Source organism: Erinaceus europaeus, chromosome 11 (assembly GCF_950295315.1).
Source record: "Erinaceus europaeus chromosome 11, mEriEur2.1, whole genome shotgun sequence".
Classification (NCBI taxonomy): Eukaryota; Metazoa; Chordata; class Mammalia; order Eulipotyphla; family Erinaceidae; genus Erinaceus; species Erinaceus europaeus.
In genome coordinates this window covers 63,819,060-63,831,841 of record NC_080172.1, presented here as the reverse complement: position 1 = coordinate 63,831,841, position 12,782 = coordinate 63,819,060, and the positions used below count along the sequence as shown (strand labels likewise).

Genomic DNA, 12,782 nt, shown 5'->3' with positions numbered 1-12,782 from the left:
GTGTCTGTGCCCCTATTCCCATGGTCTAGTGAAATCATCATCACCATCGTATAGTCAACATCAAGATCTCAATATCCCCTGGCCACCACCTCCCTTTAGAGCCTTTGGCTCTGCTGCAATAGACCACAACTAGTCTCAACTTTCACCAAGTATTTTCTTCCTTTATTTAAGCCCTACTTATAAGTGAGATTAATCTATGATTGTCCTTTTCCTTCAGGATTATCCCACTTCACATGATTCCTTCAAGTTCCACCCAAAATATAGCCAGAGGTTTTATCATTTCTTACAGGTAAGCAGTATTCCATTGTGTATGTATACCACAACTTCCTTAACCATTCATCTGTGAACCATTTGTTTTAGACTGCTGTAAAGAAATGAAGTAAAAGATTCCATCAATGAACACCTGGTGTAACTTCTATACAAAAATCCACTGTCAATGGTAAATACTACAAAAACATGGCTCATGAAATAGCTGCTTCCAGGTATCTTTGGTCCAAAGCTTCTCTGTCTATCCATTATTTCAGACCAAACAGTTATTTTCTTTGGGATTTCCTTCTGTGTTTCTTCTATGGAGAGTCCACTGCTATAATAACTTCTCTTGGCTCCTCTTCTTGGTCTTCATTTTTCTGCTTCTCTGCTTTTTGCTCTTTTGTCTCAAGTTGATAATTGATGCTCATGCCAATGAAGAGATAGATGCCTGTAGAAATTAGGATCATGCCACATGCCCAGTATGTGTATTTGTAGTCTCCATATCGGTCTTTGAGCTTACCTGAAATGTTAAAAAATATATAGGTAAAAATAAACAACCTTACCCTTCCCCAAATAAAACTCAAGATCCACTCAGAAAGATGTCAAATCAGTCCTTAAGGAGTCAGAGTGTGATATTAGTATACAAGGAGCTGCTGAAATTATCTGATCTTTGCTGTATGACAAGCAAGAGATTATATTCTGTATTTTCTTAATCTTGAAAATAATTAAATCATAGCATGTTTGAATTGAGAAAGATTATCTAGAATCAATTCTCTTACCCCACCTGCAGGGCAGTCGCTTCACAGGCAATCAAGCAGGTCTACAGGTGTCTATCTTTCTCTCCCCCTCTCTGTCTTCCCCTCCTCTCTCCATTTTTCTCTGTCCTATCTAACAATGATGACATCAATAATAATAATAATAACTAAAACAACAATAAAAAACAAGGGCAACAAAAGGGAAAATAAATAAATATTTAAAAATATATTAAAATAATAAGTAAATATTACTACTGAGATGCATCCCACAGTGATAATGTATCACTAACCGTATTTTAAGGATAAAGTGTACATACCTTTTTCTACAATAAATCTCTTATGATCATAAAACATTTTAATAAATGCTTAAACTTGTGATTATTCTTTTTGTGTGGTTATTCTTAATTCCTCTTCAGATTGATGACTTGCTTTATTGATTTAATTTTTGGTGGAGCAAGGACCTCACACATGAGTGATTTCACTGCTCCTGCACTGCCTGTACCTTAACACTTCCTATGTATTCCCAGGGCTCATGACTGTGCCACACTTATGGTAGTGCAGGTGTGTGCTTTACACATTGAGATTTATTTTGGCACTTGATGGTCTGTTTTAATCCAGTGCTTAAGTATCTGACCAATGATGCTGTACTAAGCTTTTTTTTTTTCCTGCACTGAGGCCACAGAAATGAGAAAGACTTGTCTTCTGCCATCAAGCAACTCACTAATCTGTTTTCTGTACCTTCCTAATATTCATGCCTTTTTTTTACTATTTTTTTGGTGGGGAATTAATGTTTTACAATAGTTTGTACATGCATAACATTCCCCAGATTCCCATTTAACAATACAACCCCTAGGGTCCTCTGAATCCTTCTTGGACCTGTATTCTCCCCACCCACCCACCCCAGAGTCTTCTACTTTGGTGCGATATGCCAATTCCGTTTCAGGTTCTACTTGTGTTTTCGTTTCTGATCTTGTTTTTCAACTTCTGCCTGAGAGTGAGATCATCCCATATTCATCCCTCTGTTTCTGACTTACTTCACTCAACATAATTTTTTCAAGGTCCATCCAAGATTGTCATGCCTTTTTTTTCCCCTCTTTCTATGACTTTAAAAAATATTTTACTTTTTTTAACAAGAGCACTGCTCAGTTCTAGCCTATGGTGGTGCTGAGCATTGAACATGAGACTTTAGAGTCTCAAGCATGAACGTTTTTATTTATTTATTTATTTATTTATTTAAGGAGACATTAACAAAATCATAGGATGGGGGGGTACAACTCCACATAATTCCCGCCACCTAATCTCCATATCCCAGTCCCTCCCCAATAGCTTTCCCATTCTCTATCCCTTTGGGAGCATGGACCCAGGGTTGTTGAGGGATGCAGAAGGTGGGAGGTCTGGTTTCTGTAATTGCTTCCCCGCTGAACATGGGCATTGACTGGTTGATCCATACTCCCAGTCTGCCTCTCTCTTTTCCTAGTAGGGTGAGTCTGGGGAAGCGGAGCTCCAGGACGCACTGGTGGGGTCAGTTTTTTTTTTTTTTTTTTTTTTTTTTTTTTTTATTTAAGAAAGGATTAATTAACAAAACCATAGGGTAGGAGGGGTACAACTCCACACAATTCCCACCACCCAATCTCCATATCCCACCCCCTCCCCCGATAGCTTTCCCATTCTCTATCCCTCTGGGAGCATGGACCCAGGGTCATTGTGGGTTGCAGAAGGTAGAAGGTCTGGCTTCTGTAATTGCTTTCCCGCTGAACATGGGCGTTGACTGGTCAGTCCATACTCCCAGTCTGCCTCTCTCTTTCCCTAGTAGGGTGGGTCTCTGGGGAAGCTGAGCTCCAGGACATATTGGTGGGGTCTTCAATCCAGGGAAGTCTGGCCGGCATCCTGATGACACCTGGAACCTGGTGACTGAAAAGAGAGTTAACATACAAAGCCAAACAAATTGTTGAGCAATCATGGACCCAAAGCTTGGAAAAGTGGAGAGGAAGTATTAGGGAGGTACTCACTGCAAACTCTAGTGTACTTCTGCTTTCTTACTTTGGTGCCATACTCCAAACTCAGTCAATTTCTGCTTTGCGTTTCTACTTCTTCTTCTTCTTCTTTTTTTTTTTTTTACATGCATAACATTCCCCAGATTCCCATTTAACAATACAACCCCCACTATTTCATTCATCATTTTTCATGGACCTGTATTCTCCCCACCCACCCACCCCAGAGTCTTTTACTTTGGTGTAATACTCCAATTCCATTTCAGGTTCGACTTGTGTTTTCTTTTCTAATCTTGTTTTTCAACTTCGGCCTGAGAGTGAGATCATCCCGTATTCATCCTTCTGTTTCTGACTTATTTCACTCAACATGATTTTTTCAAGGTCCATCCAAGATCGGCTAAAAACGGTGAAGTCACCATTTTTTACAGCTGACTAGTATTCCATTGTGTATATATACCACAACTTGCTCAGCCACTCATCTGTTGTTGGACACCTGGGTTGCTTCCAGGTTTTGGCTATTATAAATTGTGCTGCCAAGAACATATGTGTACACAGATCTTTTGGGATGGATGTGTTGGGTTCCTTAGGATATATCCCCAGGAGGGGAATTGCAGGATCATAGGGTAGGTCCATTTCTAGCCTTCTGAGAGTTCTCCAGACTGTTCTCCACAGAGGTTGGACCAATTGACATTCCCACCAGCAGTGCATGAGGGTTCCTTTGACCCCACACCCTCTCCAGCATTTGTTGCTGTTACCTTTTCTGATGTGTGACATTCTCACAGGAGTGAAGTGATATCTCATTGTTGTCTTTATTTGCATTTCTCTGACAATCAGAGACTTGGAGCATTTTTTCATGTGTTTCTCGGCCTTTTGGATCTCTTCTGTGGTGAATATTCTGTCCAAGTCCTCCCCCCATTTTTGGATGGGGTTATTTGTTGTCTTGTTGTTGAGTCTGGCAAGCTCTTTATATATGTTGGTTATTAAACTCTTATCTGATGTATGGCATGTAAAGATCTTCTCCCATTCTGTGAGGGGTCTCTTGATTTGGGTAGTGGTTTCTTTTGCTGTGAAGAAGCTTTTTAATTTGATGTAGTCCCATAGGTTTATACTTGCCTTAGTCTTCCTTGTAATTGGATTCGTTTCATTGAAAATGTCTTTAAAATTTATGCGGAAAAAAGTTCTGCCAATATTTTCCTCTAAGTATCTGATAGTTTCTGGTCTAACATCCAAGTCCTTGATCCACTTGGAATTTACTTTTGTATTTGGTGAAATACAGTGATTCAGTTTCATTCTTCTGTATGTTTCAACCCATTGTTTCCAACACCATTTGTTGAAGAGACTCTGCTTCCCCCATATAATAGTCTGGGCCCCTTTGTCAAAGATTAGATGTCCATACGTGTGGGGCCTCATTTCTGGGCTCTCAATTCTATTCCACTGGTCAGTGTGTCTGTTCATGTTCCAGTACCAAGCAGTTTTGATGACAATGGCCCTATAATACAGTTTGAGATCTGGCAGTGTGATGCCTCCGGTTCTGTTCTTTTTTCTCAAGATTGTTTTGGCAATTCTAGGTCTTTTCTGGTTCCAGATAAACATTTGTAGCATTTTTTCTATTCTCCTAAAAAATGTGCTTGGGATCTTGACGGGGATAGCATTAAATTTGTAGATGGCTCTGGGTAATATATTCATTTTGATGATGTTAATTCTTCCAACCCATGAACATGGAATATCTTTCCACTTCTTTGTGTCTTTTTCAATTTCTTTGAGTAGTGACTCATAATTTTCAGTATACAAGTCTTTCACTTCTTTGGTTAGGTTTATTCCTAGATATTTTATTGTTTTTGTTGCTATAGAAAAAGGAACTGATTTCTGGATTTCAATTTCTTCTAACTTAGTGTTTGCATAGAGGAATGCCACTGACTTTTGAATGTTAATTTTATAGCCTGACACATTACTGTATTGCCTGATGATTTCCAAAAGCTTCTTGCTGGATTCCTTAGGTTTTTCCATGTATACTATCATGTCATCTGCAAATAAGGAGAGTTTGACTTCTTCTCTTCCAATCTGTATGCCTTTAATTCCTTGCTCCTGCCTGATTGCTATGGCAAGAACTTCCAACACTATGTTGAATAGTAATGGTGATAGTGGGCAGCCCTGTCTAGTACCTGATCTGAGGGGAAATGCTTCCAGTTTTTCACCATTGAGTATGATGTTGGCTGTAGGTTTGCTATATATAGACTCCACTATCTTCAGGAATTTTCCATCTATTCCTATTTTTTGTAGTGTTTTGATCATAAAGGGATGTTAGATTTTGTCAAAGGTTTCTCTGCATCTATTGATATGACCATGTGGTTTTTGGTCTTGCTTTTGTTGATGTGGTGGATCACATTGATTGATTTACGTATATTAAACCAACCTTGCATGCCTGGGATAAACCCCACTTGGTCATGATGAACAATTTTTTTGATATACTGCTGTATCCGGTTGGCTAGAATTTTGTTCAATATTTTCGCATCTATGTTCATCAGAGATATTGGTCTGTAGTTTTCTTTTTTGGTTGTGTCCCTGTCTGCTTTTGGTATCAGGGTGATGTTGGCTTCATAGAAGCTGGCAGGGAGTATTCCAGTGTCTTCAATCTTCTGGAAGACTTTTAAAAGTAGAGGTATTAGTTCTTCTTTGAAAGTTTTGTAGAATTCATTTGTAAAACCATCTGGTCCAGGACTTTTATTTTTGGGAAGATTTTTGATAACTGTTTCAATTTCATTAGCTGTGATGGGCCTGTTCATGTTATCCACTTCCTCTTTACTTAGTTTTGGAAGTTGGTAGGTATCTAGGAAATCGTCCATTTCTTCCAGGTTCTCTAGCTTGGTGGCATATAGTTGTTCATAGAAGCCTCGCATGATATGTTGAATTTCTGCAGTGTCTGTTGTGATTTCTCCTCTTTCATTTACTATCCGATTTATTTGGGTCTTCTCCCTTTTTTGTTTTGTGAGTCTGGCTAAAGGTTTGTCGATTTTGTTTACTCTTTCAAAGAACCAACATTTACTTTCATTGATCTTTTGTATGGTTTTTCTATTCTCAATGTTATTTATTTCTGCCCTAAATTTAGTGATTTCTGTCCTTCTGGTTGCTTTAGGATTCCTTTGTTGTTCTTCTTCTAGGTCTTTAAGATGTGCAATCAGGCTGTTTATTTGTGCCTTTTCTTGTTTCCTAATGTGTGCTTGTATAGCTATGAACTTCCCTCTTAGGACTGCTTTAGCTGTGTCCCAAATATTTTGATAGCTTGTGTCTTCATTTTCATTGAACTCTCGAAACATTTTGATTTCTTCCTTGATTTCCTCTTTGACCCAGAAGTTGTTAAGAAGTGTACTGTTGAGCTTCCACATTTTGGCACTGTTACTAGTCTTTTGTTGATTGTTAAGTGTTAGTTTAATTCCACTGTGGTCTGAGAAGATGCTTGGGATGATTTCAGTGCTCTTGAATAGGCTGATGCTGTCTTTGTGGCCTAACATATGGTCTATCCTTGAGAATGATCCATGTGGATTTGAGTAAAATGTGTATTCCAGTTTCTTGGGATGAATGACTCTGAAAATGTCCAATAGTTCTAGTTTATCTATCTCTTCATTTAGCTCCCTTATGTCTTTACTGATTTTCTTCCTGGATGATCTGTCAAGTTGAGATAGTAGGGTGTTGAAGTCCCCTACTATGATTGTGTTACTGTTAATATATTGCTGTAGCTCTTTCAGTAGAAGTTTGATGTATTTAGATGGCTTCTCATTGGGTGCATAGATATTAATAATTGTTAAGTCCTCTTGATTGACTGATCCTCTGAGCATTAAGTAGTGTCCATTCCTATCTTTTTTAATCTTATCTATTTTAAAGTCTATCATGTCAGATATGAGAATAGCTGCTCCTGCCCTTTTTTGTGGGCCATTGGCTTGAATGATAGTTTTCCATCCTTTCACTTTAAGTCTGTGTTTGTCTTGTTGCATTAGGTGAGTTTCCTGTAGACAACATATTGTTGGGTTGTGTTTTCTGATCCATCTTCCTACTCTGTGTCTTTTAATAGGTGAATTCAGGCCATTGACATTTATTGATATCAAAGATTGAAGATATTTTAACACCATTCTTGTAGAGTTTTAGAGTGTTTTGATATATGTCCTATTTGTGGTGGTCTGGTTGTTTATAGGAGACCTTTCAGAACTTCTTTCAGGGCAGGCTTGGTGATGGTTGCTTCCTTCAACTGTTGCTTGTCTGAGGTTTTGATGCTTCCATCTAGTCTGAATGACAATCTAGCAGGATATAGTATTCTTGGCTGAAAGCCTTTCTCATTGAGCACTCGATAGATATCTTGCCATTCTCTTCTGGCCTGTAGTGTTTGTATGGAGAAGTCTGCTGCTAATCTTATGGGTTTTCCTTTGTAGGTGACTCTTTGTTTTTCTCTTGCAGCCTTGAGGATCCTTTCTCTATCCTTATTCCTTTCCAATCTAAGTATGACATGTCTTGGTGTCTTTAGGTCTGGGTTAATTCTGTTTGGGACCCTCTGGGCTTCTTGAATCTTTATGTCTTTGGTGTTGTCTAGACTAGAGAAATTTTCAGCTATTATGGCCTGGAGAACGCTTTCTTCCTCCCCTTCTCTTTCTTCCTCTGGTAAGCCAATAATGCATATATTGTTTCTTTTGAAGTCATCCCATAGGACTCTGTTGTTGTTTTCAGCATCTCTTAATCTCTTTTTGAGATCTCTTACTTCTTTTTTAGTTGTCTCTAATTCATCCTCAATCTTGCTAATTCTGTCTTCAGCCTCATAGATTCTATTCTCTCTGCCCTCTACTGCTTTCTGGAGTTCATCTATTTTGTTGCCCTGCTCTGATACTGTTTTAGCTTGTTCAGCTAGTTGCCTTCTTAGCTCAGCGATTTCAGCTTTCAGCTCTCTAATAACTATGAGATAATTAGAATTTTCTTCCATATTCTCATTTGTTGTTCCTGCATTTCTGATTACAATTTTTCAAATTCTTTACTCACTCCTGTTATTATTTCCTTAGCTAATGTTTGGATGTTGATCTCGTTTTGTGCTTCACCCTCTGGAGGACTTTTAGGTGTACTCTTGTCCTGGTTCGAGTCTCCAATATTTTTTCTTGTTATTTTAACCATTTTATATAAGTTAACAGTTTTTTCAATCCCTGAGTTGGAGTTCAGTGGTGTAAAAGCCTTTTTTTTTTCCCTGTAGGCTATGGGAGCCTGAGGGCTTGTAAACTATCAATAGGCTTCTTAGCTTAATCACTGACTCCTGACCAAGAGATAAAGCAGGGTGTGGCAGAGATAATCCAGTGGTTATGCAAAGAGACTTTCACAGCCCCTCAGCTATGCCACCGAGGTATAGGTCTTCTCCTGAGTTTCCTGGTTAGATCTCTGTACCCTGGTGTCCCTCCCTGTTGCTGCTCCAGATTCTGAGGGTAGTAGCAATGGAGACTCAGAGTTGCACTTGGTGAGTCTCTGGGGAGTCGTTTCCTCCCTTCAGCTGTCCCCTTGTTGGTGGAGCAGACTGGAGGTGGTGTCTCCACTGACAAACTGTTGAACTGTTAGCAGTCACTTAGTCTCTCCTTAGGCCCCTCTCTCCTCTTTGTCACCAGCCATGCGTGTTTGTACTCACGGGTGATTTAGTGGGTTTCTGTGGTCATTCTAGTCCTGTCTTGTTTCGGTCCGGGTGGTCTCCTTTGGTATTCCTAGTTGATCCGGGAGAGGAGAGGAGAGGAGAGAAAGCAATCTGCTGCTTGTAGCTCCGCCTCCGGAAGTCGAATCAGTTTTTTGTTTTTTTAATTAAAATTTTTTTATTATATTTATTTTGCTTGGTAGAAACAGCCAGAAATCAAGAGGAAAGGGGATGATAGAGAGGGAGAGAGGCAGAGAGACACCTGCAACACTTCTTTACCACTTGCAAAACTTTCCTCCTGCAGGTGGGGACCAAGGACATGACCCTGGGTCCTTGCGCACTGTAATGCATGCGCTCAGCCAGGTGTGCCGCTACCTGGCCCCTGAAAAGTCTTTTTTTAATTTAATTTTATTTCATTAAGAAGAGAGATAGGAAGAGAGAGAGAAAGAGCCAAACATCACTCTGGTACAAGTTCTGCTGGGGATCGAACTTAGGACCTCATGCTTGAGAGTCCAAGGCTTTCTTCACTGCACCACCTCCTGGACTACTGTGAAAGTCTTTTTGTATATCCATTATATTGTCTCCCCAGCCCTCTATGACTTTTTTCATGTTAACAGAACCACAAAAGTAAAGAAGACATACTATACCTAAAAGTGGTGGCCCCAGGAGAACAGGTAAGCATTCCATAATGGTCATCAGTCCCACTGCACTGGGGAATCTCTGAAGTCCCACGAGGTCCATCAGTGATTCAAACAATAGTGATCCATTCCATCCAAATGCAAATCCACAGAGTGCTGCATAGACACAGAATCCAGCATAACTGGAGGATGCTAAAGATGCTAGCATATGAAACAGGCCATTTGTAATAATAGAAGCAGCATAGAAATACTGAAGTTGAGGTCTTACCCACGTGGTGTTGGCTATAAGTCCCATACAAGGTCTGGCTACCATGTCGACAGCAGACAGAATGGTAAGGAGGAGGGCAGACTTTTCAGTAGAGACATGCTTACTGTTGGCATAATTACTAAGAAAGATTAAGGGTGCACTGAGTCCAAAGATCTTTATCACATTTCCAGAAAAGTAGAGCAAAAACCCTCTGTGCCTGAACAGAGATACATCCAGAGATTTACTAATTTTTTGAAAGAACGATTGTTTCTCTGCTTCATGGTTTCCTTTAGTAAGGTCTACATTTGCATTACCTTTCTCTGCATCAGATATGACAGTTTTCTGAAGGACTCCTTTGTTTCGGGGTCTCTCTCTCCTTCTCCGGCAGGGTGGCCTCCAGGGGAAAGCTAATGGGCTGGTTCTTTCTCGCTCACGACTGGGGTGACACGAAATAAAAGACACCAGGGGATTCTTAGCATGAATCTAGAATCTGAGTCCTTAGAATCCCAGAATCCTAGAGTCCGTTTATTAGCAAAGTGGACATTAGTTAAATAGAAAAGCAATGAAGTTAATTATTGTTGAAATATGACAGAAATTACAGGTTTCTTAACAGTCAGCATGCCCCTATGGTAGGGGGCTGGTATGACAGGAATTGATGAGATACAAGACAATTATTCTCCATGACACAAGCAACTTAATTATCCAAAGGTATTTGAGAGAAGCATAGGGGTTAAACCCGTAGGGTGAGACAGAAAGAAGATGGATATCAAAAGGCCATAAAGTTTGGAATTTCTCTTGTCTGGGGTCTGAGGTTTGTGATGAAGTGTGTGATAAGGTGTGTTCTTCTGTGATCAGAAGGTGACTTTGAATAAGTGAATCTGTGGCCATGTGGCCTGCAGTTAATGGAGGGAAGTATTGGAGTTGCTGTGGGCCTGAGAGTCAAGAAGGAAAGAACCAAGTCTGAGTTTCCCCCCTTATGCTCACCTCGGTTGAGAGAGACTTACCAAGAGGTTATCTTCTCAGACCTCCATCCAAAGATGGGGGTGGTTCTCCCTAAGCTCTATCAGGCTTACACATGTTCCCAACATCTCCCCCTAATTACTTTAATTAATGAACAGTGTTTATGGATCAATGTCAGTTAGAGCATTTCTTTCCTCTAAAGGAATATGAGTGTAAGGGTGAACTGAGACTCTCTGTACTGTAACATTAATCATGTCATGTATGCATTTCTTGAGGAATTGAATGAGGCAAGGAATAATCAGCGATAGAGCTACCATAGCTAGCAAAGGGCCTAGGAGAGGCAGAAGCCAAGCAGTTAAAGGAGAAGAGAACCAGGAGTTAGTATTGAAAGGGGAAAAGGAATTCTTAATATCATGGCTAAGTTTGTGCAAGGTATCAACATTCTGTTCTACAAATCCAGTTTCATTTACAAAAAAACAACATTCAGGGAGTCGGGCTGTAGCGCAGCGGGTTAAGCGCAGGTGGCGCAAAGCACAAGGACCGGCGTAAGGATCCCGGTTCGAACCCCAGCTCCCCACCTGCAGGGGAGTCGCTTCACAGGCGGTGAAGCAGGTCTGCAGGTGTCTATCTTTCTCTCTGTCTTCCCCTCCTCTCTCCATTTCTCTCTGTCCTATCCAACAACGACGACAACAACAATAATAACTACAACAATAAAACAACGCAACAAAAGGGAATAAATAAAATAAATATTAAAAAAAAATTCTTCCTGCAACACCAGGCAAAGACCACCCCGTTCTGCATATATTAAATCCAAACCACGACGGTTCTGGAGTACCACCTTGGCAAGGGAGTTTATCTGTCTCTGGAGAGACTCCAAGCTGTCAGAGGTAAAGTCAACGGACTGTTGAAGCTGATTTTCAATGCATCCAGAAGCATAGAGAGATTGTCCCAAAGCTCCAGCAGCAATTCCAAGGGAAGCGGTTAATCCGATTCCAACAATCAGAGGGAGAAAAACTGCACGTCTGCTCCTCCAGTGGGTAGCCATCGCCAGCTGATGAAATTCTTCTTCTTCATAGAGGGTCAGCTGTGGAACAAGAGAAACTAGGACCAGGTAGAGAAGAATTGATACGAAAATATAGGGTGGTGTCGTACCAAAACACAAACAGAGAAGGTGCATACACATTAGAAGTCAAGGTGAGGTTCCTTGAACATTGAGGAACATTGGGAGTAAAAGAAGAGGTCAATAAACATGTAAGAATGAAATCAGAACCAATGGATTCTGTATAAAGAGGAATTGAAGTCAGAGGTGGTAGGTCAGCAGAAAGAGAAGACTTGGGTAGGCTGGTGAGGTTAGCTGGAGTATTATTTACTGGTGTGACAGCTAGAAGAGGCCTATTGAGAGAGGCACATAAAAAGCAATTGGAAGTGTTTGGGAGAGCAGGGAATTGGTCAATAAGAGAGACAGCATACTGAAGGAAGTCTGGCCATGATATATCATAGCTGGCTTGAGGAGCAAGGGCTTTAGAAAGGGCTTGCTCTTCTTTGATTATCTTGCTATGAACCTGAATTTCCCTAGGGGCGAAGACTAACAGTCGAGAGATAAGAATGTCAGCAGAGGGAGAGTTAGAAGCAGTACTATAGTAAAGTTTTCCAGTGACCCCAGAGGCCCACCTTGGGTGCCAAGGGTCATGGATGATAAATCTGAGAAATCCTTCACCAGAAAAATATTGTTGGGCAGGGTTATATACTGGCAAGTTGGCTGTACTGTGGCGCCGAATATAAGCAACAGGAACTCCATGAATTTTGCAAGACCAATAACGGCATCCACCATAATAATTTACATCAGTGAGACAACTACCCGAATTGTCAAAAGGAAAACAAACATATGGGCAGCCACTTCCTGTACAGTAGGTTGTTGCTTCTGATTTGACAGGTATAGTTACAGCTGACTGGCACCCCTTATGGGAGCAATTTCCAGTCCCAAATAATCTTATTAATTCCATTGTAAGTTTCCCTTACTTGGAACTGCCAAATGAGAACTGGGGAGGAGGCAGCAGGAGCAGGGAAAGCAGACAGCAGGATGAGGTATACTGAGAGAGCAATGGGTGAGAGGAGGGCAGCAGAGGGGTTCTGCCCCTGGATGCGATGCACCAGGTTTCTCAGGTCCTGCCAGGTTGCATTACAGTCTCCTCCTCGGGGGTGCTCTGCGGTTCCAGCGCCTCTTATTCCTCTTCAGGTCGAGCAGCGCCATCTTCTGGGAAATACCGGACATTGCGGGCAGGAGCCCAGATGGGT

The 12,782-nt window shown here is 40.8% G+C and overlaps 1 protein-coding gene across 1 annotated transcript; it reads right to left on the bottom strand.

Annotated features, from left to right (window-relative positions):
* Positions 1-520: 520 nt before the first annotated feature.
* On the bottom strand, positions 521-12,318 carry LOC103119872 (monocarboxylate transporter 1-like). The gene is given in 5 exon segments (XM_007530199.2): positions 521-569; positions 571-769; positions 9,290-9,903; positions 11,958-12,072; positions 12,159-12,318. Coding segments are annotated over 5 exon segments (1,137 nt in total).
* Positions 12,319-12,782: the final 464 nt, after the last annotated feature.